Source organism: Danio aesculapii, chromosome 16, assembly GCF_903798145.1.
Source record: "Danio aesculapii chromosome 16, fDanAes4.1, whole genome shotgun sequence".
NCBI lineage: Eukaryota > Metazoa > Chordata > Actinopteri > Cypriniformes > Danionidae > Danio > Danio aesculapii.
The window spans coordinates 28,708,074-28,730,634 of NC_079450.1; the positions used below are offsets into that span (position 1 = coordinate 28,708,074).

At 34.8% G+C, this 22,561-nt stretch overlaps 1 protein-coding gene across 2 annotated transcripts in view; it reads right to left on the minus strand.

Moving 5' to 3' along the window:
• The window catches only part of invs (inversin), a 52,624-nt gene that overhangs the window by 11,941 nt on the left and 18,122 nt on the right, over positions 1 to 22,561 (minus strand). The window contains exons 3-12 of one of the 2 annotated variants that reach the window (XM_056475991.1): positions 21,662 to 21,828; positions 17,729 to 17,902; positions 10,208 to 10,372; positions 8,488 to 8,668; positions 8,290 to 8,399; positions 7,654 to 7,825; positions 7,179 to 7,334; positions 4,646 to 4,875; positions 4,423 to 4,529; positions 3,203 to 3,412 (exon numbers count right to left, since the gene is read on the minus strand). In XM_056475991.1, the coding sequence (XP_056331966.1) occupies positions 3,203 to 3,412; positions 4,423 to 4,529; positions 4,646 to 4,875; positions 7,179 to 7,334; positions 7,654 to 7,825; positions 8,290 to 8,399; positions 8,488 to 8,668; positions 10,208 to 10,372; positions 17,729 to 17,902; positions 21,662 to 21,828 (1,672 nt within the window). Of the gene's footprint in view, positions 1 to 3,202; positions 3,413 to 4,422; positions 4,530 to 4,645; positions 4,876 to 7,178; positions 7,335 to 7,653; positions 7,826 to 8,289; positions 8,400 to 8,487; positions 8,669 to 10,207; positions 10,376 to 17,728; positions 17,903 to 21,661; positions 21,829 to 22,561 lie in introns of both variants that reach the window. The other variant, XM_056475990.1, reaches the window with a different exon arrangement.

Genomic DNA, 22,561 nt, shown 5'->3' on the forward strand with positions numbered 1-22,561 from the left:
AAAGCCTGTCCTGGATCATTAACTTAATGTTTGTCATGCTGCTTGCTGGAGGCTGCCAGTTCACATCAGGTCAAGTGTCTAGTTATGGACAATATTACAACATACTCAAACTCAAATTCGCTTATGGTGAAAGTAAAGTAAATTAAAGTACACTTATACTTTTATATTTAAACTAGTTATTAAGGAGATGTCAGTTTAATATTAGTCTGTCATTTTCCTATATTTTAATAAATTATAAATAAAAATTGTAAATACCAAATATATAGATATATAAAATATTAACCATTAAAAAAAAAAAAGCTTGAAAAAACTACAAAACATAATTTATAAAACAAATAGCACTACTCCTGGATTCTGATTGGTTGTGCGGTGTTACTGCAGCAGTATTGGAGTGAATAAGAATTCACTGTCAACTAGGGGTGACCATACTTGGCGGTATGACCAAAATTATACAGTTTGAGAAAGTTATTTTCCGGGTAATCATATCTTTTATAATTTAGTTTTTTTAGTAAAGATAGTTAAAAGTACAAAATGACTTTATATAATAAATAAGCTTAAGAAAAGAAAATGATTTATGATCTTATTTGATTATTTAGATTTTTATTTATTTATTTTTTAATACTTTATTGAAAGTATTTTACATTTTAAAGAACAAACCCCAAATAATATTAATGAATTAAATTTTTTACCTCATAAATATAGTAAAAAGAATATGACTTTAGATGAACAACAAATACTACTGTAGGTCACATTTCAGTTTTATGTGGACAGACCTTTTCTCAAGTAACATCTTCTTACAGATATAAAATATATGCCAAGTAACAGAAAAAACCTACATATGAAAATATAAATATGTAATCACTTAAAGGAAAATTAAACAGAATTTTCCTTCAAGAAAACTAAATATAAACAACTCTTTTATAAATAATGAAACTAAGTGATCATGGAGCATCTGTCTCGGTGTCATGCATAAAATGAGAGCTGGCCATGCCCATTTATTTACATTTCAGGGTATATACAGAATAAAAAAATTATTTTACTGGGCACATTCCATTCCGTGGTAACGATATATACAGTTGAAGTCAGAATTATTAGACCCCCTTTGATTTAATTTTCTTTTAAAAATATTTTCCAAATGATGTTTAACAGAGAAATTTTAATTTTCACAGTATGTCTGATAATATTTTTTCTTCTGGAGAAAGTCTTATTTGTTTTATTTTGGCTAGAATAAAAGCAGTTTTAATTTTTTTAAAAACCACTTTAAGGTCAAAGTTTTTAGCCCCTTTAAGCTATATATTTTTTCAATAGTCTACAGAACAAACCATCATTATCATAGCAAAGATTAAATAAATCAGTTATTAGAAATGAGTTATTAAAATAATTATGTTTAGAAATGTGTTGAAAAAAATCTTCTCTCCTTTAAACAGAAATTGGGGAAAAAATAAACAGGGGGGCTAATAATTCTGACTTCAACTGTACCTTCATACTGCCCAGCCCTACTGTCAATAATGGCTTCTTGAGGCTAATTGTTTTAAAAATTATCAAAACATTCAAATTTAAATGAAATCAGCAATAAAGAAAACTAATTGAAACAAGAAGACAACTGTAAAATGCAAAAGTTATTCAATGATGCAAAAATGACCGTATATTAGCATGATTTATGAAGTATCGTGACAGTGAAACCTGAAGCAATGGTTGCTTAAAAATTCAGCTTTGCCACTACAGAAATCAATACAATTTTAAAATGAATAAAAATATATACATTAATTAATATAATATATTTTAAACTGTATTTGTATGCATTCATTCAATTAAAAGGTCAGGTTCGCAGCCAGCTTGGTGAAAGGGGTGGTTCTTTTTTTTCCTCAAAAAGTGGACCTTTTTGCAGTAATACACCTCATTTTCTATTAAAGTATGATATTTAAATACATTATTAACACTATTTTTAGCTGAATTAGCCTTTTGGATGATCATCATAACCACACTTTTTGATTTACCAAAAATAATTACTAGATTTAGAATATAAAATATGAAAAAATACTTATTTTTAAAATACAAATTTAATACATCATATAATATTTTAAAAAATGGTATTAAATTAAAAACAAGCATATAGACCGTTTTAATGTGGTGATGTCATTGGCCCATGAACATTTCCTGCTTCTTATCAAACTATTTCATAACTGTAAGAGGAGGCAGTTCATTCATAACTTAATGTTAAAACAGCTATCATAACATTACTTATCAATATGGGGCTCTTTTTGGATTCTCGGAAGCTGTAGAAATTACAAATGTAAAACAGGAAATGCGTTGGGACCACTGTTTTTGCTTACATCCCTCAAAATGGTCCATTGCTATTTATAAGGCAAATTATAAATAACACACTGGCTAGTACATTCAATTTTACCCAGTCAGAATTTGGTCATTTAAATAATAATAATAATAATTATAATAATAATAACAATAATGTAGAGCTTCACAATTTTTCTAGCCTTTCTTGTAAAAAAAAGTACATTTGAAAAATGTTTGGTAACAACAATTGTATTTAAATTAATTTTAATTTGATTTATTTTCACAATTTATGATGGCATAGCAGTCAATATAGATGGCATAGCATTCAAACCCCCCTGGTTACGGGCCTGAAGGTGCCAAAACATAACTCCTTTCAAAAACATAAAGAACATATGTGAGTTTAACACACTTGATATACACTTCTTCCTTGGTTTTGAATATCTTTACACAGAAGATTAGATTGTGGGCAAAAGTGACAGACGATGCAAACAGGTTTTAACGCAATAAAAAAAAATGTACGTTAATGTGTGTATGCCGACCCAGGTGAACATATTCAACGCTGCGTATGTGTGTATTCATTCATCCTCCGAGCTGACAGACTCTAAATGTCAAGCTGATCGTCAGCCAATTAACAGAAAAGGAGGGAGGATGAGTGAATCTCTCTCTCTATCGTCTCATCTATTTCCATTATTGACAGCAAGGAATTGATGCTCATATTCCTCAACAGGCGCGCAGACAGATGAGCTGCTTCTGAGCAAACACACATAATTAAACGACACATATTATATTCATGCAAACATCCCATGTCAGATCAGCCTAGCCGCATCAATCAGCACTGGATTGTGGGTTAGAGAATATTTGCAGGCTCTATTCGTCTTGTCTGTTTCTCGTCGAGGTGTGTGTGTCTTACTTGGCAGCATCCTTGCGCAGTTGTTCGTGTCGCATGAGGAGCTTCTTGCGTTCCCTGAAGGCCCGCCGGACCTTGTAGCCTTTGTAAAGTGCCTGGATGGAGGAGGCAGCGATGTCCTGGATGGCGGCGATGGACAGAGCTCCATGCTCCAGGAGGAACTGAGTCAGTTCCTGATGCTCACCCAGAAGAGCATAGTCCAGAGGAGTGTACCTGCGCGCACACACGGCACAAAGTTTGTTAGTTAATTTTTTTCTGTTCAAAAACTGATTACAAGGACTATTCAAACAGCATACACATCAGTGCTGAGTCTTGTTTATCTGTTTGTGAACATTACGATGTATTTTCCTTGACTTGCCTTGCTGTGTTAGACCCTTGCTTTGTTGTATTGTTTATTCCTGTCTACTGCCTGCTATTTGACTATTTCCCTATTTACTGACCATGACTCTTGATTTCCTGTATACATTTGTTCACCCCTGTGTTGACCGTTGCTTGCCTGACCATTTGCCTAATAAACCCAGGATCCGCACTCCGCACTTGTATATTATGTATAGTATGTGTGTGCATTTTGTTTAATCATTTTACTGACAGCACTAATATATATATATTTGTTAATATTTAAAAAATATATATTTATGTATTCCTGTGATTAACGCTTGCTTTCAGCATCATTATTCTTTACTTCTTAGTGTTCAGTGTCAGATGATCATTCTAATATACTGACTTGATGATCAAGAAATGTTACTACTCTACATTAATTGAATAATAATTTAATATGATGAGTTTTGAAAACAGCTATGCTGCTTAATGTTTTTGTGGAAATCATGATAACATTTTAAAAACATTCTTTGGTAAAGAGAAAGAGCAGAATTTATTATTAAATGTTTTTTAAAACACCAAAAATCACCAAGGTTTTTTATTTTTTATTTAAAAAGTCCCTTTAAGATTTTGCAGGTAATTTTTTTTATATTTGTGGCCTAAAATGATTTTGTGATGACTTTTCTAAAAACTTACAGCATTATATTCTTCAATTCTAGTGTTTTGCTGTCTAAATACAAATTTTTTTTGTAAAATTTGTCTCAAAATCTCAAAAATAATTGGATACTCGTGAAGGGACTGTTTAATGTATCGTTGCTGAAGTCTTTCTGAGATGTCACCATGAGGCTACACTCTTTCCGAACCATTCCACAAACCCACACCATTCACAAGTGTTTGTTTGCTACCTCTCTTCAGTGTGCTCCATGTGATTGGGAAATGCTCCGCACCCCAGCAGCAGCTTCACGGCATCCAGATAACCATTATTACAGGACCAGTGGAGTGCGGTTCTCCCCTTAACACATAAACACACACCAAAGTCAGACATCATGCTATTCTTCAGGCTTTCTCCAGCAGGCCACTCACAGTTAATGGCCAATACATGTTCTGAGCCATGCTGTACACTTATACCTCCTTGTCCTGAATATTAGGGTCTGCGTCGTGCTGAATGAGCAAGGCCATGCAGTTTATGTAGCCAGCATACGCCGCACACTGTAAGGGTGTCCGTCCAGCTTGGTCCTGCAGGTTAGGACTGATCCCGTTCTCCATTAGCACCTCGCACACCTCCGCATTACCACCCAGAGCTGCCCAGTGCAGTGCAGAGTGACCGTCTATGTCGACTAGATCAACACGAGCACCTCCTACATATATAACAGATGTAGACTTACTGTGAGCACTGGAAACTGTTACGATTTAAACTGAGATATCTAAGAATTCTTATACCAATGTAGTCGCATAAGTCTGTCATGTTAAAGTGACAGTTAAGAAAAATAGATTACTCCTTGTATGGCATTTGTTCTTGTCCAGGGATGATGACTCAAAAATTATTAAAGGTGCCAAAGAATGAAAATCTCCATATGCCTGCATATTCTCATGTAATTCCTTAGTGTAAAATCCCAATGAAAATCACGCCAATTAGAACAAAACACAGACTCTGCCAATCCACTGGTGATCAATAATATGCACGCCCCAGTCATTGTTTGATTTGCCAAAATGTTTCCTAGTGAGATTACAACAATGACATATTTATCTCATTTTTAAGTATGTATAAAGTCTGTTTAAAGGTCTTTTGTTAGTTTAACTTGTATATTGTCAAATTTGCCAAGCATATTTGTAATGAGGCAACAGAAACAAATGTATGTACTGAGGCAACATAGACATGTGCAGTGCTAATTATAATGCACATTTATGCACCATGTCATATCACTCAGCTCTTACTGTGAATTTCTAGAGTAAAAGACTGCAAATAAACTTCAAAAACGTATCTGTTTATGCAGAGGTTGTTATTAATTCTTGTCTGTGTTTTCATATATGCTAAAACTTTAGATTGAGTTTAAATTAAACTAAATTAAAACTTAAAATTAAATTAAAGTAGATTTAATTTTGACAACTGAAGTATGATTATTTTGTGAATGTGTATTTCAGAGTGCATAACTCTATGGATGTTGGTGAAACAGCAGAGCAGAACTCATTAATATTCATGACCCTTCAAAATATGGTCAATACCTAACATATATTAGGGCTAATTCTGTTTTTGGATCATTTTTGCCACATACTATACCTTCTATGTAGATATCAGCAAACAGTTCACATTTTGTATAAATGCATTCTGGGTGTCACGGTGGCGCAGTGGGTAGCATGATCGCCTCACAGCAAGAAGATCGCTGGGTGGCTGGGTCAGTTGGCATTTCTGTGTGGAGTTTGCATGTTCTCCCCGTGTTTGTGTGGGTTTCCTCCGGGTGCTCCGGTTTCCCCCACAAGTCCCAAGGCATGCACTTTAAGTGAATTTTGTAAGCTAAATTGTCCGTGGTGTATGTGTATGAATGGGTGTGTATTGATGTTTTCCAGTGATGGGTTGTGGCTGGAAGGGCATCCGCTGCTTAAAACATATGCTGGATAAGTTGGCGGTTCATTCCGTTATGGCTACACCAGATTAATAAAAGGGACTAAGCCAAAAAGGAAATGAATGAATGAATGAATAAATTCATTCTATAGCACCTTTAAAACTAGTCAAAATAGCTAAATAAATAAAGATATTCAACCACTAAAAATCAAGATATATTGTTTACAGTTGATACACTGAGAAAGTGCTGAATTTTTTTGAGCTAAACCTGGAAAAATTGTTTAAATGAATAAAACTTTAAAACTCCATGGGCACTTTATAATAATAAATATAAATATAAATACACATTATAATTAAAAATATATTTAAAAAATATATTAAAATATATACTTAAAAAAAATACATACAAAAAACTTTTCCCATTAAAATTTCTTATTCTTATTCAGTCATGAATTAAATCCTTAGCAAATAAAACCTTTAAATGTTGTTAAGGACAGTAGGGAGCATTTGAGTCAAAAAAGCTGAAATCAACTGAATTTTGACAATCAATTATGTCTAGAAAGAATTGTGGTGTTGCTGGCTTTAGCTATTTCTAAATATGCTTATACTTACAATGCAAACATTTATTGCTGTTTTTTAATTGATATATATTTAAACAACTTTTGATCATTGGATTAAATACAGCTTATAACTGAAATAATAATTATAAGTTGAATTAAATATATTGTTCTATAAGATGGAGCATATTTCAAAAACAAAAACACAACTTGCAGTCTGGAATATAAAGTACTTACAGTACATAAATAAGTGTATTTCTAAGTGTATGTCTATTATGTACTGTTTATTTATTTTTATTGATGATTTGTTAAATTAATTTGTTATTACAAATGAATATTATTATTGTTTTTATAATGTTAATTTATAACATTATAACATGCTATAATGTAATAAATATTAATCAAGTTGGTGGTTCATTCCACTGTGGCGACCCCTGACCCCTGACCCCTGAAAATTAATTATAAATTTCATGCTGTTTTTGTCTATTGTAATTATTATTTTTCAAAACAGCACCAGTGGGGAGGCATGCATGCACTTACACACCTTTAATGAGTGTTAGTATGACATCTCGATGGCCCATCTCGCATGCACGAAACAGAGGGGTGTGTTTCATGACGTCCAGTGGGTCCACCATTCCTCCCTGCTCCAGCAGCAAGCGCACAGTGGACACATGACCTGAAAGCGCAGCCGCATGAAGAGCTACACACACACACACACACACACACACACACACACACACACACACACACACACACACACACACACACACACACACACACACACACACACACACACACACACACACACACACACACACAGACACAAACATTAATTAAACCGTCAACTCTTGTTATGGCTGTATGGGGGAACATACATGGGATATGGCTTCTTAATTGCTTAATTGAACAGAAAATGCAATTATCACTGATCTGAGCTGAAACTAACCAGTTTAAGCCAGGAATGGATAATTGTGTTCAAAATGAATCTGTAAGTGTGAGTGTGTGTGCCTCTCACACACCTGTCCCTCCATATTTGTCTGTCATGTTGATGTCTAGGTCTTTTTTCAAATCCAGCATGATTTTGATGACATCATCACTGCCTTTCCCAGCAGCCCACATGAAAGCGGTTCGTCCCTCCAGATCAGGCTCATCTCTTACAGAGTGGTGTTTCAGAAACACTGCAACAGTGTCCTTAACAAACACAGACAAAACCACATGCAATCAGTTATGGAAATTTAAATATATATATATATATATATATATATATATATATATATATATATATATATATATATATATATATATATTTTTTTTTTTTATATATAAATTTATTATTTTTTTTTTTTACACACTTTATTTTGATGGTTCGTTTGTTGAATTTAAGTTACATTGCATCTACATGCCAAATATTTCTCTTTAGATTATAAGTAGACTGTTAGGTTGGGGTTAGGGTTGGGGTTAGCATTAGGGTTAGTGTAAGTTGAGTTGTACTTACAAAGTTTCTTATAGTCAGTTAAATGTCTGTTGAAGGAGCAGTATCAGGTCAAATGGACCGTCAAAATAAAGTGTTACCAAAAAATGATAAAACCAGACTAAAACAAATCAACTGAAACTGAAACATTTGTGGCCCAATCAAAGATGCTGTTATGTCTTACAGCATAGTTGCTCTGAGCTCCATAGTGCAGCGGTGTTGCTCCCTGACTGTCTGACGGGATCATCCCAGACTTATTCCTCTCCAGCAGCAGGTGGACAATCTTAGCATGACCTACACAAACAAGCATAAACAGTCTTGCGTTCACATCCATACTTAATCTGAAGTAAAAACACTTCTGCATATGAGTGTAAAAATGTACCCAGCAGTGCCGCCCAGTGCAGTGGTGTCCTGAACAGGTTATCATAGGCTGTAACGCTGCAACCTTCATATGAAGTCAGGACCTCAACCACTGCCTCATTTCCATCAGCCACTGCAAAATGCAGAGGGGTCCGTCCCTCATAGTCCTGCCAGTTCAACAGAGACTCTGTTGGAGCAGCTTCCTAAAATGTATAGACAAATATTATGTCCTATGTTTATGTTACATTGACAAGACAGGGAAATGTAGTTCTTAAAAAAAAATCTTTCTGTTTCCCAATCTCAAATACTGTTAAACAACTTTTATATGCAGTTATTTATGAACATTTTGATAGCATGTTTGGGGAAACTATTACTTTAAAAACTATTCCTTTCTTTTCTGTGTTTATGACTTTCTTCTTTCAGGCAAACCAAGTCGGAGTAGTTTTCAATTTTACCCTGGCTGTTTCATGCTGTATTATTGTGTTGTGTAGTGGCCCTTTTTTGAAGCTTCCTAAAACATATAAATCAATCATAAAACTAACCCACAGGCTGTCAGGCAAATAACACATGCCATATGAAGTGGGTCGATGTGTTTTTGTAAAAAAATATTTATCAAATCACTGCCGAATGAGCGTTCTGAGCAACTTCTTGGCGGACATCTGACTTGACATAACACTGATGTTGATGCACTCTGGTTCAAACAAACATGGCTGTACAAAAAAAACTCAATCTATTCTTCTTTAACAGTAAAATTCTTAGAAGTTTTACTTTCTTATTTCCTCTAATAATTAGTTAATTACCAGCGTTTATCAATCCTCATTCGTCTACTCTCACTGGAGCTTTGGCTAGGAGGTTGGATCTTTTCAGCGAATAGGATCTTTCAGATAGTTTGTTTCAATGAACTGGTTCAAAAACCAGACACCGCTTATATTATGCTACAATGTAATGATGTCATCCATGATGATGTAATGATAATCCTCCCATGTTAGGACTCAACATATCTAAAATATATTCAGCCATCATAATTGCAGCCAGTTATGACTGTATTCTGAAAATTGTCTTACGATTAAGTTTTTCAACTCAAACGAAGCATGATATTTAAATTCCATTACAATTTTCTGTTATGAAATAAACTTGCATTTCACCAGATCCTCTTATTTAAGTCCTTGGTTTACCCGTTCGCGATCGGCCAGCACTACTAGGAGAAAATCTTATGCCATGCATCATTCTAAATCCATCTTATGAATGTTTAGCAGCCACCAGAAGTCAGTGATTTGTTTCATTTGTTTTTTTTTTGTCAGTGATTGAGTTAATAGTTTAAAAATGTGAGTTTTTTCTTTAAAAACACACCAATCCGCTACTTAAGACATGTGTTAACCCCCTGGTGGCATATGGGTTAGATTTACAATGGATTTTTGCACTTTTGAAAGCTTCAAAAAGGAACACTAACCAATACCATTATACAGGGGAAGATACATATGGAAGAGCCAAGATAAAGTTTAAATCTACACCGGCTGTGTTCATCTGAATGAAGAAAGTCATGTGCATGGAGTATGGCATGAGAGTGAGTAAATTATGAGGCAATTAAAATTTTTGAGTAAATTAAACATTTAATTTCATGAAATAAAAAGTACATTGTAACACCCCTACATTGCACACCCAAAAATTGCCCCACCAATTGGTCTAGCTTTTAGTATTGGAATGTGTGAGGAATATTAGTGATGTTTTGTGCATGGACTCACTAGGATACAGCGCACTGTCCGGGTGGCATTGGGGTGTTTGTTGTGTGCTGCCCAGTGTAGAGGGATCTTGCCTTCACTGTCTGGGATGCCGATGTTTGAATCATGCTTGATCAGCAGCTTTACATGCTCGGGGTGATTGTAGAAAGCACTCCAGTGCAACGCCGTCTGCTGTAGAACAAACATTGCATTTCAAAGATCAGATTTCCAGCTTTACTCTTCACTCGTGCTGCACTGCAGCTGCAAGCCCGCTTCATGGCCTTCAAGCAAATTGGGTCTTAATGTGATCACAGCTACCGAGCTGTCAATGAAGTGCAATGAAGAAAATAACATTATGGAGCTTTTCCAAGAGCGCAAATAAAGGAGTGCTGGCATTCGCTCTTTATCATATCACATCAAGCTAGTCTGCCATTTTCCTCTAGGCTTACAGGTCCAAGACCTTCTATATCTACAATTCCAGCAAGCTCACCAAGACTGAGAACGTCAATTTCTTTTTTTTACAGTGTGGAGTTTAATTTTAAAATGTGTTGAGCAAATCTGACAGTACACTTTATAAATATGGGGTAGAAACTCAGAAACCGCTATTAAATTCAAGCAAAATGTAAGTATTTTCTTTTGTAAAAATATACCCCACTGGTCTTTGTTTTATATAAATATCCACAACATCAGTTCAAAAGAATTTACAGTGTACTACACTATCATTTGTTGCTGAAAACATAAAAAATTTGCTGCAGTATTTTTTAGAATATTTAATAAATAATTAAATAGTAAAATAAATGTAAAATTTAAATGTAAATTAATTTCAACTTTACAGCTAATTTAGTCATACAATTCACAGTGAAATTAATTAAAACAAATGTTTATATTAAAATAAAACTTAAACTTAAAACTTAAACTATGTGAATTAGATAGTGTGAACAATGTGAGGTCAAATTTTATTGAATTTCACATCATTTTCTTGAACAACACATTATGTTAAATTTATTCTGATTAAATTCAGAACTGAAATGTACTGCAAGGATGATCAATGGATTGCGGAGCGTTAAAGGACTTTAAATGCACAAAGCGGAGTAAAAGAACCACCAGTCATGAACTCACAACATGTCTGCCCTCGAGATTACACAGAGGAATGGCTCTGGCAAATATCACTGAGTTACTATGGTTACTACAAATGTTTGCATTTGCAAATGAGTGCATTTTTTTGACCATGGAATGAATTAATTTGACCACACAAATTACACTTTTGTTTGGTATATTTAGGCTCAGTCCTGAAAATGAATGCAAAGCAAACAAGAAGTAGGCATGTTTTATTTTATTTTATTGGTCCAGAACATAATAATCAAGCTAAGTCAACTACAACTAAGCACAGACATACTGTACCATATGATCCAAAAGACCTCTAGTGCCAAACCACTTCAATTTTGACCTGAACCTTAAATCAAATAAATGCAGTCTAGTGCGTTTCAAAAAAGTTGTCTATGACCCAATACCAACTCTACCCCTTAGCCCTTCCTCTTACCCCTACCCCTCGTTATGCGTGTTCACATGAAAGGGTAGGCATGTCCCAATTCTCTTTAGCTTGAAGGTGTAGGGCTAAGGGGAAATTTCCCAAAATACACCTTCTACAACGGTAACATGGCTGCACATCCAAGTCAATAGATGAACAAATGTAAGTATTTTTTGGTATTATTAGACATTTTCACAACAAACAAGCATATGTTTTAATATATTCATAACCACATTTGTGTTTTACGATCATGCTTTAAAAAAACTATTAAAAAAACCTGCAAAATTTTGCTATCTATAATAGATTATATCCTGTAGTGGCTGGGAATGAGCTTTTTGCAGTGTCTGCTATAATGTTAATCTTGTTTTCTTGTGTTTACATAGACAAATATGGCCAGGGTGTAAATGCACATTACAGTTACGAGCTTATCGCCACATTATATCGTTATGATAACATGATATTGTTGCCTACTGTGATTTCCTGAAGATAAATACCAAAAAATAATGCACCTGGAATAACTGCAGCAGTTGCCGTCGTCAATTTCATATAAAGTAAGAGCTCGCAATGTGTGCGGGTGTTGTAGTGGTGTCCCATTTCTTACGGGTAAATTTGAAGCCCCTTCACACTCTGCTTAAGAAGAAGGGGCAGGGGTACAAAAAAATGGAATTGAGATTGTGCCTATGATTTTATAGCTTACAATTTCGACTATTTCTTATACATTTGAATTTATTTCTTGTAACATCATATTTAATCCTCATAATTGTGACTATTTCTTGTCAATACACTGCAAAAAAAAATTCATCTTGTTCTTTGTTGTTTTTGATTTATTATTATTATTTTTTTTTTTTTGGTCTTGTGGGCAAACAAACTAATCTTATTTTTCCTTTTGACACAAGCTTATTCAGCTTACCCCATTGGCAGATTATTTTGCTTGTGTTAAGGAAAAGAAAAATCACTTAATTTTCTAAATATTATTTCTTAAAACAAGACAGTATTTTATAAAATATTTGCTTATCTAGAAAATGCTTCTTGATTTATCAATTTTTAAAAATGTAGAATAAAAAGAAAAGTAATAAGTAATAAGTATTAAGTAATAAGTAATAAGAAAAGTATTTCTGCAGTGTGTGCATTTTTTCCAGTTTGTTGATCATTTTTTGTTGATCATATTTGAAATTTTGTTGATGATACTTTTAACCTTTTTTATTTTAATGATACTCTGTTTTTTTGTTACTAATTTTATTTTCAAAACTGCAGCAATTATTTTTGTCAATCTGAATGCATTTTCTTATATAACTTAATTATATATAACAAATTTAACATGTCATGTACGACCTGAAAAGACTTCTGATGCCAAGACACTTCTGATGCCCAGATCCCTTGGCAGTTGAAGGCAAAATATTAAAAATCAAACATTTTTGGCTGCCTGCCTGATAAATTGTTTAAACCTTTCCTCATTTATAAGTCACATTAGATAAGTGTCTTCTAAAATATAACAAGTAAATGAATCCAGGTCTTCATCTTGTTCCCAAACTGAACCTGCAGGCCATTGGTCACCCATCATCACCATGAAGACAGTTTGCAAAGCAGTTTGATTCAGCAAAGTTTATCTTAAAAAGCTCCCTTCATCATCGCTCGAGTTTCCCCAGCCACAAAACATGGAAAGTGAAGAGCGAAGACGCACTAGATGAGCTATTTTCTGCATCTGACCACAGAGCAAGCCTCATCACGAGAAATCACGACTCTGCTTATCAAATTATTACAAAACCAACAGACGGATAAAGGCCTGCAAACAAAACTCCCTTATGCGACTCAATGGGAGCACTGATACAACCGCAGTGCGCGCGTACACGTACACACTCATGTTAGCGTAATCACAACCATACACACACACACACACACACACAGAATAATGATTTAAAACAGGAGCCTTAATAACCCTGGTAGCTTTGAGCAGTTTGTCTGTGGAATGAGATTTTAAATGACGGCGTATCTAAAGAGTCGCTGTATGTGCGTAGATCATCGGAAAGTAAACTGGGGTGAATGTTTACAGTAATTGGAGCCAAAGTGAATAAAGCTGCATGTGGTCTGGTAATCTGGAGCAGTTGATAGCAGTGTTTCCCAGGAAAACACAGGGCCACATACGCATCTCTCCAACCTCTTGGTTTGCTCCATGGTGATCGCCACATTTCTTCTTATCTGCTTAAAAAAGTCCTGTGTTTACTAATGATCCTAAGAGTACTGTTATCATTACCGGGTTTAAAGCCTATCGAGTAGTAATACAAATATTACAGTAAATTACAACAACAGTAAATTACAACCAACCATTATGGAGCTTTTTGCCATTTCATCAAATCTGGGGTGCGTTTCCCAAACAATAATATAGCTCATGGCTGAACTATCATAGTACGATGCAGCGTTTGGGAAAAGAACGATGTAGTGAGCAGTATTTCCCAAAACAGTCGTTTCTCTGTTGCAGATCCATCGTTTGAACCACGTTAATTATAACGTAAAACGTCCATAATGATGCTCTAAATGGGGTGGAGTAACAACTTTAGAGAAAACCCCCATAATTGTTTGTGCAAAATATATTGTTTTACAGGCACATGCATTTAAAAATATTCAATATTAGTTTTTGTAAAAACTCATTTTTCATAATAATTGAAATATATGAAACGACACATATAGGACCTACAAATATTATTGAGAGTATTCCATATTAAATCACTAAACTAACACAATCTTCTAATTAACAGGCCCATGTCATATAAAGATACATTTCTTAATAAATAACCTACTATAAATTAAAAGCATTAACATATGCTGTATGATTTTGTTTTCACAAGCTTTGGAGACGTAATGGAAATTCCACTTTTAAATAATAGCTTTCATCATGAGCCACGGCTGCGTTCAAAATGGCATAAATGCTTTCAAAGTGCACTATGAAGGGAACATAATTGTCAATATGAATACTGTTAAAAGACTTGGAAAGCAAATTACACCTGAGAGAGAGGACTTTAATGTTTTTTTTTTTAATCATTCCAAGTTTAAATGTTAGAATGTTCAAAATAAAAGATGGCATAGGAGGACTAACTGAAATAGAACACAAACAGGAACTATGCTTCTAACTACAGCTCTTGAGGTGTAGTTGCAAGCGTACATGTTTGTGACACAGTTTGCAGATGTTCGTTGGGAAATGCCAAATCAACAAACTATGTTTGTAAAACTTAAGACCTTAGTTGGCTAACGATGGTTTTTGGAAACGCACCTGTGTTTTTTTTTTTTACTTTATAAATTATATTTGGGATTTTATATCTTATGTAAATAGCCTTATTTAAATATAAATACCAACAACTGCTTTTAAAAATTTTTATTGTCAGTAAAGAAAACACTGATGTCTAAAAATTGCAGCTCTTTCTAGTCAAAGAATATTGAACAAATCACATCGTGTTATGCACAAAAATATTAACTTGATTATAAATATATAAATTTGTTTGTTAAAATTGTGAATTCATATCAGAATTCTTCTCAGTGTAAAATACTTTCTTGTAATTGATTATTTATTTCTCATACTATAAACAAAGTTGCATTGAAGAACTATTTGTAGTCACAATAAAAAAATATTATGTTACATTTAAAAGTAATGCACAGCAAGAAGATCGCTGATTCAAGTCCTGGCTGGGCCAGTTGGCATTTCTGTGTGGAGTTTGCATGTTCTCACTGTGTTGGTGTGGGTTTCCTCCGGGTGCTCAGGTCCAGTCCAAAGACATGCGCTACGGGTGAATTGGAAAAATTGGCTGTAGTGTATGACTGTGACCGTGTATGGATGTTTCCCACTACTGGGCTGCAGCTGGAAAGGCATCTGCTGTGTAATACATATGCTAAGTTGGCGGTTCATTCCGTTCTGGCAACCCCTGATTAATAAAGGGACCAAAAGAAAAATGAATGATTTACAAGTAATACTTGTAAACTTACTTACTCCCAAGGCCATTTATATCAAAGTTAATATTTAGCTGCACCATATTGGTGTTTTGTAACATCACATTTTTTTATGAGGTTTACAAACCAGCGACCTTCTTGCTGTGAGGCGACAGTGCTACCCACTGCGCCACCATGTCACCCAATACTTGTAATCTCATTCATTCATTTTCTTTTTGTCTTAGTCCCTTTATTAATTCGAGGTCGCCACAGCGGAATGAACCGCCAACTTATCCAGCATATGTTTTATGCAGCGGATGCCCTTCCAGCTGCAACCCATCACCGGGAAACATCCATACACACTCATTTACACACATACACTACGGACAATTTAGCTCCCCCAATTCACCTATACCACGTCTTTGGACTTGTGGGGGAAACCAGAGCACCCGGAGGAAACCCACGTGAACACGGGGAGAACATGCAAAGTCCAGACAGAAATGCCAACTGACCCAGCCGCGGCTCGACCTTCTTGCTGTGAGGCGACAACACTACCTACTGCACCACCGCGTCACCTACTTGTAATCTATTACTGGTAAATGTAACTTAATATTTATTTATTAATTTATTTTTGAAACATTTATTTAAAGATTTGCAATGACAGAACATTGGTATAGGTGTCTCATGTCATCATTTACAATAATATAGCCATCTATTATACAATCGTCGATTGCTAGTAATTCAAGTCTTTTGTGAAGGGTAAAATTAACAATAAATAAATAAATAAATAAATAAATTAATTAATTAAAATAAAATAAAAATATTCTTTCAAGATACATTCACCAAAAACTGACATAGAGGATTGCAGATATGCCAGAAATCATCAGATTTTTGATGAAAGTCATAAGTCAGTTTTTCTAAGGGTAGAAAAATGGCATAACTTAATATTTAAATATTAAATGTAACTTAATTCATTCATTCATTTTCTTTTCGGCTTAGTCCCTTTATTAATCCAGGGTCGCCACAGCGGAATGAACCGCCAACTTATCCAGCACGTTTTTACGCAGTGGATGCCCTTCCAGCCGCAACCTATCTCTGGGAAACAGCCATACACACTCATACACTACGGACAATTTAGCCTTCCCAATTCACCTGTACCGCATGTCTTTGGACTGTGGGGGAAACCAGAGCATCCGGAGGAAACCCACGCGAACGCAGGGAGAACATGCAAACTCCACCTGACCCAGCCGAGGCTCAACCCAGCGACCTTCTTGCTGTGACGCGACGGCACTACCTACTGCGCCACCATGTAATTTAATATTTATAGTAATTTGAAATATTTCTCATGATTGCAACTACATCATCAATGTATTTTTTCATGTGATTGCAAATATATTGCTTATACCAATGACTTAAAAAACTGTAAATGTAATTTTCTCATAACTGCACATTTAGTTCTCATAATTACAACAGCTTCTTGCCAATATAACTGTTAACTGTGATTATTTCTTGTAGCTGCTCATGCGTTTCTCACAATTGCAATTCTTGTGAATGTAATTGTTTCCTGAAATTTGGAGGTTATTTCTAATACTTGTGACTATTACAAGAAACTAATTCTTGTCAATGTGACTGTCTCTTGTAATTGCAAATTTATTTCTCATGAGGATATGAAGTGACATTTGTTGTGAATTGGTTTTATTTATGTTCTCTCTGCAATGCAGCAAATGTGTAAGTCACTTCATACCTTCATACACACACACACACACATGCACGCACGCACGCACGCACGCACGCACGCACGCACACACACACACACACACACATAAGGTTAACATTGCGATGAGACCCTGAGCCTCATAGGCGCCTGGCAAGCTCTCGCAGCAGCTTTGAGAAAATATCTTTTATTAGACAATTTAAATAGAGCTCATATCCTCCAGAGAAACATCAGAGGGTGCAGAGCCCCCCTGCTGCTTTACGACATATATACAACCACAAACACACATGCACACACACACACACCACCTAACCTCACGTTCACCCCGATCCACATCCATGTAAGCATGTAAGCATGTGCAGTGTTTGTGTGTATTTGTGTTTGGTACCTTATTCCTGTCCTGTGTGTCCACCTCCCCGGGCGCCATGTGTTTGAGGAGCAGAGACAAAGGTTTGGAGCTGGAATGACGGGATGCCAGGTGTAATGGAGTCATTTCCTCCAGATCTTTCAATCGCCAATCAGCATGACGCGACAGTAGGAGTTTCATGAAACGCACGTTGCCCTGAAAAAGTCAAATATAAATATATATATATAAATAAAGAATAAGAAATAAAGTCAGAATTATTCGCCCCGCTGTTTATTTTTTTCCCCAATTTCTGTTGAGCGGAGATATTTTTTCAACACATTTCTAAACATAACCGTTTTAATAACTCATTTCTAATAACTGATTTATTTTATCTTTGCCATGATGACAGTACATGATATTTGACTAGATATTTTTCAAGACACTTCTATACAGCTTAAAGTGACATTTAAAGGCTTAACTAGGTTAGTCACATTAACTAGGCAGGTTAGGGTAATTAGTCAAGTTATTGTATAACGATGGTTTCTTCTGTAGACAGTCAAAAAAAAAATTATAGCTTAAAGGGGCTATTAATTTTGACCTTAAAATAAAAAAAAATAAAAACTGCTTTAATTCCAGCCAAAATAAAACAAATAAGACTTTCTTAAATAAGAATAATAAGAGTTTACTTCAATTAGATTTACTTCCTGTTTTGAGGTTTCCATTGGAAAATCTAAAACTTAATGCTTTAAATGTTGATTTTTAAAAAATTACATACGCTAACGGCTAAAAGTTTGGGTCAGGTTTTTTTATTATTATTATTCTGTACATCAAGGCGGCATTTATTAAATGTAAAATTTACTTACAATTTTAAATAACTGCTTTCTTATTGTATGAAGTTTCAAATAAAATTATTACTCCAGTCATTATTGCTTTCCCGGTGACGGGTTAAGGCTGGAAGGGCATCCGTTGCGTAAAAAAAAATGTGCTGGAAATGTTGGCGGTTCATTCCGCTGTGACGACCCCAGATTAATAAAGGGACTAAGCCAAACAAAAAAATGAATGAATGAATGAATGAATGAGTAATTATTGCTTTTATTACTATTACAGTAATAATAATGATCTTAATAATAAAAATAATAATAATAATAATTAATATTGATATTATTGATATTGATATAAAGATTGATTTCTGAAGGATCATGTGACAGGATTAATAAAGCTGAAAAATCATCTTTAAAATCACTGGAATAAATATTTAAATTAAATGATAAACTACTTTTGAACCGTTATTTTATAGTTCAATAACATTTCACAATTTTTACAATCTGTACTGTATTTTTGATTAAATAAATGCAGCATTGGTGCGCAGGAGAAGCTTATTTTAAAACATTTAAAAATCCTACTGACCCCAAAACTTTTAACTGGTAGTGTATGCAGGAAAAGGTTTTCCATTTACATGTGTGCTTTTTATTCAGTTTAGGCAGGAGCTACAAACTGCACTGCTAGCTACATATTGTAATTGTACATTACTACATTTTCAATGCAATTGTTTTGTCATAAATCACAAAAAAAAGATGCCATTAGTTTCATTGATACACAACCAACTCAAAAACTGCGAGATTTCTTTCCCAGTTGGAATGATATATGTATAGTGCCATTTGTATGCATTTATCTCTTAAATATCATTCTGACATACTTGAACATACGGGATCATCCTTAAACTTAAAATCCAGAGGAAGCTACATGTATTATCATTTAATTAAAAAAAGGTTAGGCGTCGCGGTGGCACAGTGAGAAGCACGATCGCCTCACAGCAAGAAGGTCGCTGGTTCGAGCCCTGGCTGGGTCAGCTGGCATTCCTGTGTGGAGTTTGCATGTTTGCAGGTGACTCCTGATTAATAAAGGGACTAAGTCGAAAAGAAAAATGAATGAATGAAGGAAAAAAAGGTTTACACAAAAAAGTACACTGCACTTTTTACTGTCATTTATAATACAGTGTTTCTTGAGAAAAAAGCAAAACATCATTTAAATGATTCTTGACAAATAATGTGGCACTAAAGACCAGAGTAATGATTGCTAAAAACCTGCATACACCAAATGAACAACTGATTACTCTCAACCTACATTTTTTTTTCTTTTCCAAAAAATCCATCCATGCCGCCATACTGAAGGAAAACTCTATTTTCATCACATCTCACATTAAACTATTTTATCAGCTCATATCTGATCTACATTTTTACTAAAACGATAAAGCACCCCCTAAAGCCACTAAAACAATGAAATAAAATCATGAAAACAGTGCTTAGTATCACCCAGAGACATTTATTCTGGCCCCACGGTTTGAGGGAGAGGCAGCTGTTTATCCATCTAAAGGGCCTGAATGTGTCTGAGAGCGAACGGCCCTCCCGGCTCATCAAGTATCCTCCCAGGCCTCCTTAACTCCGGTGTAAAACATTCCAGGGAGAGCCCTCGTATGTGCGTGTGTGTGTGTGTGTGTGTGTCAGGCCTCTCAGTCTCTATTCCCAGCCCAATTAGAGTGTTAATCCCTGAGCTACAGCTCTTATTGATCTAGATGTCAGAGTGTTACCCATCAATCCCGTCTCTCCCTGTCTTCCTCTCCTCACACTCCTCTCCACTCCGCTCTCCAATCCTCTCATCTGGTCACATTCAGACCGTCTCGTTTATTAAGTCAAAATAACTTAACAAACATACAAGCGCTCTCATATTTAAATCTCATGGAGAAATGCGTCAACATCATCAACACTAGAGGGCAGTAAACACTAACAACATCGTTCCTGTTTGAATGTTGTGTGTCTGTGCCTGCATTTGTGTTTGTGTGTGTCTTGTATTCCTTACATTGTGAAGACCAAATGTCCCCACAAGTATAGCAATACCAGTTGATGTTTTTTAGAAAAACGGCTCATAACACAGAATGAAGTATTTTAAAAATCTAATGCAGATTGTTTACTGTGAAGGTTGGGTTAAGGGGTAGGTTTGGGGAAGGGGGGGTTGAATCATTACGTCCCTATATTACGTCCCCATTAAGTCCCTATGGACCCCCAAGATACACTGTAAAAAATGCAGGGTTACACAGAATTCCTTAATGTTGTCCCAACTTAAATCGATTAAGTTAATTTAGTTGTTTTTACAAATTTAAGTGGATTGAACACAAAAAGATTAAGTTGTCTCTAAAAAAAATCTCAAGAATTATGTTGATTCAGATCATTTAAATAATGGTTTAAACAAGCAGCAAACATATTTTGAGCGTACCTGTACCAAGTGTGTGCGGGTGTCTGTGTGTGTGTTTGTGACATCAGGACACAAACTTGTATAATGACATGTGAATGACACAGGTATTGCAATTACAATTTAGGTAGTAGAAGTAAAATTAAAGTTTGTACAACATCTAAACCAGGACTGCATTACAAAGTTGCCATGGATAATTTCCTAATTTATTTCAAAATAAATGGAAATCATTACTTTAATCATGTTACCTAATACATTATATATATTTTTTACATTTTATAAAGGCCCTATTAAAATGAAAACATAAGAATTACATTTGTAACACAATGGAGTTTAATGCTGAATACACTATATAAGCTGCCTTTGCCTTGATTTGCTCATATATCATTGTATACATCATGCTCATTGTATATGTTGAGCAATAGTATGTTCATTAAAAAAATTGCACTCATTTATATTTTAATTGAAAGATATTTGCTTTTTTGTAGCTTAGCAATAAAACAAACCAATGAAAGGTTATGTTAAATAAAAATGACAATGTGTATTAAAGCCATTAACCCCAGCCCTCCCCAAAATTCTCCCTCTCTTATTAGATGGGATGGGCCAAAATAAAGGTTACTATGGGCCAACTTTGGTCCATGGGCCCTAGATTGGGCATCTCTGATCTAAACAATGGAAAGCTATAGCATGCCGCCACAATTCACATATATAAACCTATGTGTGTTTTACCTTCTGTGCAGCGAGATGCAGGGCAGTCCTCTGACTGTGGTCAGTTTTGTTGATGGCGGCGCCGGCCTTAAGAAGCACCTCTGCACAGTCCAAACGGTCAGCCAGTACACAATACATCAGAGGAGTCCGACCAAACTGATCTTCACTGTCCCGCAGACCAGACTCTGCTGTAGACATAAACACACACACTCATTAAAGAGTCAATTTGTTATTGAAGCCCATATAAGGGAATATGGGGCAGTGGTATATTGAATAATTGCAATTAACCAATGATTTTTGTGTAGTTAATAACTTTGTTTTGTTAAATGGTGTAGTTATTAACTTAATTAGTAATTACTGTTTTATTTTGTAATGCTACCTGGGACAAGTCTTGCATTTGGCCTCGTTTATATCTGATACTATTATCAAAACACATGTAAGTCAATCCAATTATTAAGTGGATGATGCTGAATACAGGTGTAAACAAAAACAGATCTAAATGATCTAATGCATTTGATTGAATTGTTTTCATAGGATAAATATATATGGTGTTGAATGCATTTTAACTACCATTGGAAATTCTACCTAAAAGTAATTAATTACAAATGACTAATTACATCATTAAAACACCATTAAATACATTTTCTAATTACTTTCTAATTACTGTGTGAAATGTAGCTTGATTAACCAAGTGATTGAATTACTTGACCCAATACTTCTTAAATTCTGTATAAATTTCAGCATAAACAATAGAGATTAAACTCTTTTCATTTTTTTTAAAGGGACCTTTTAATATTATCTTGATATCTTCATTTGAACATTAATGAGTCTCGATTGACCATGTGACTGGATCTCTAAAAAATCATGTTGATTAGTCACTCAAAAAATTTACTTTTGCTGCTTGTTTGTTGCTTATTTAGA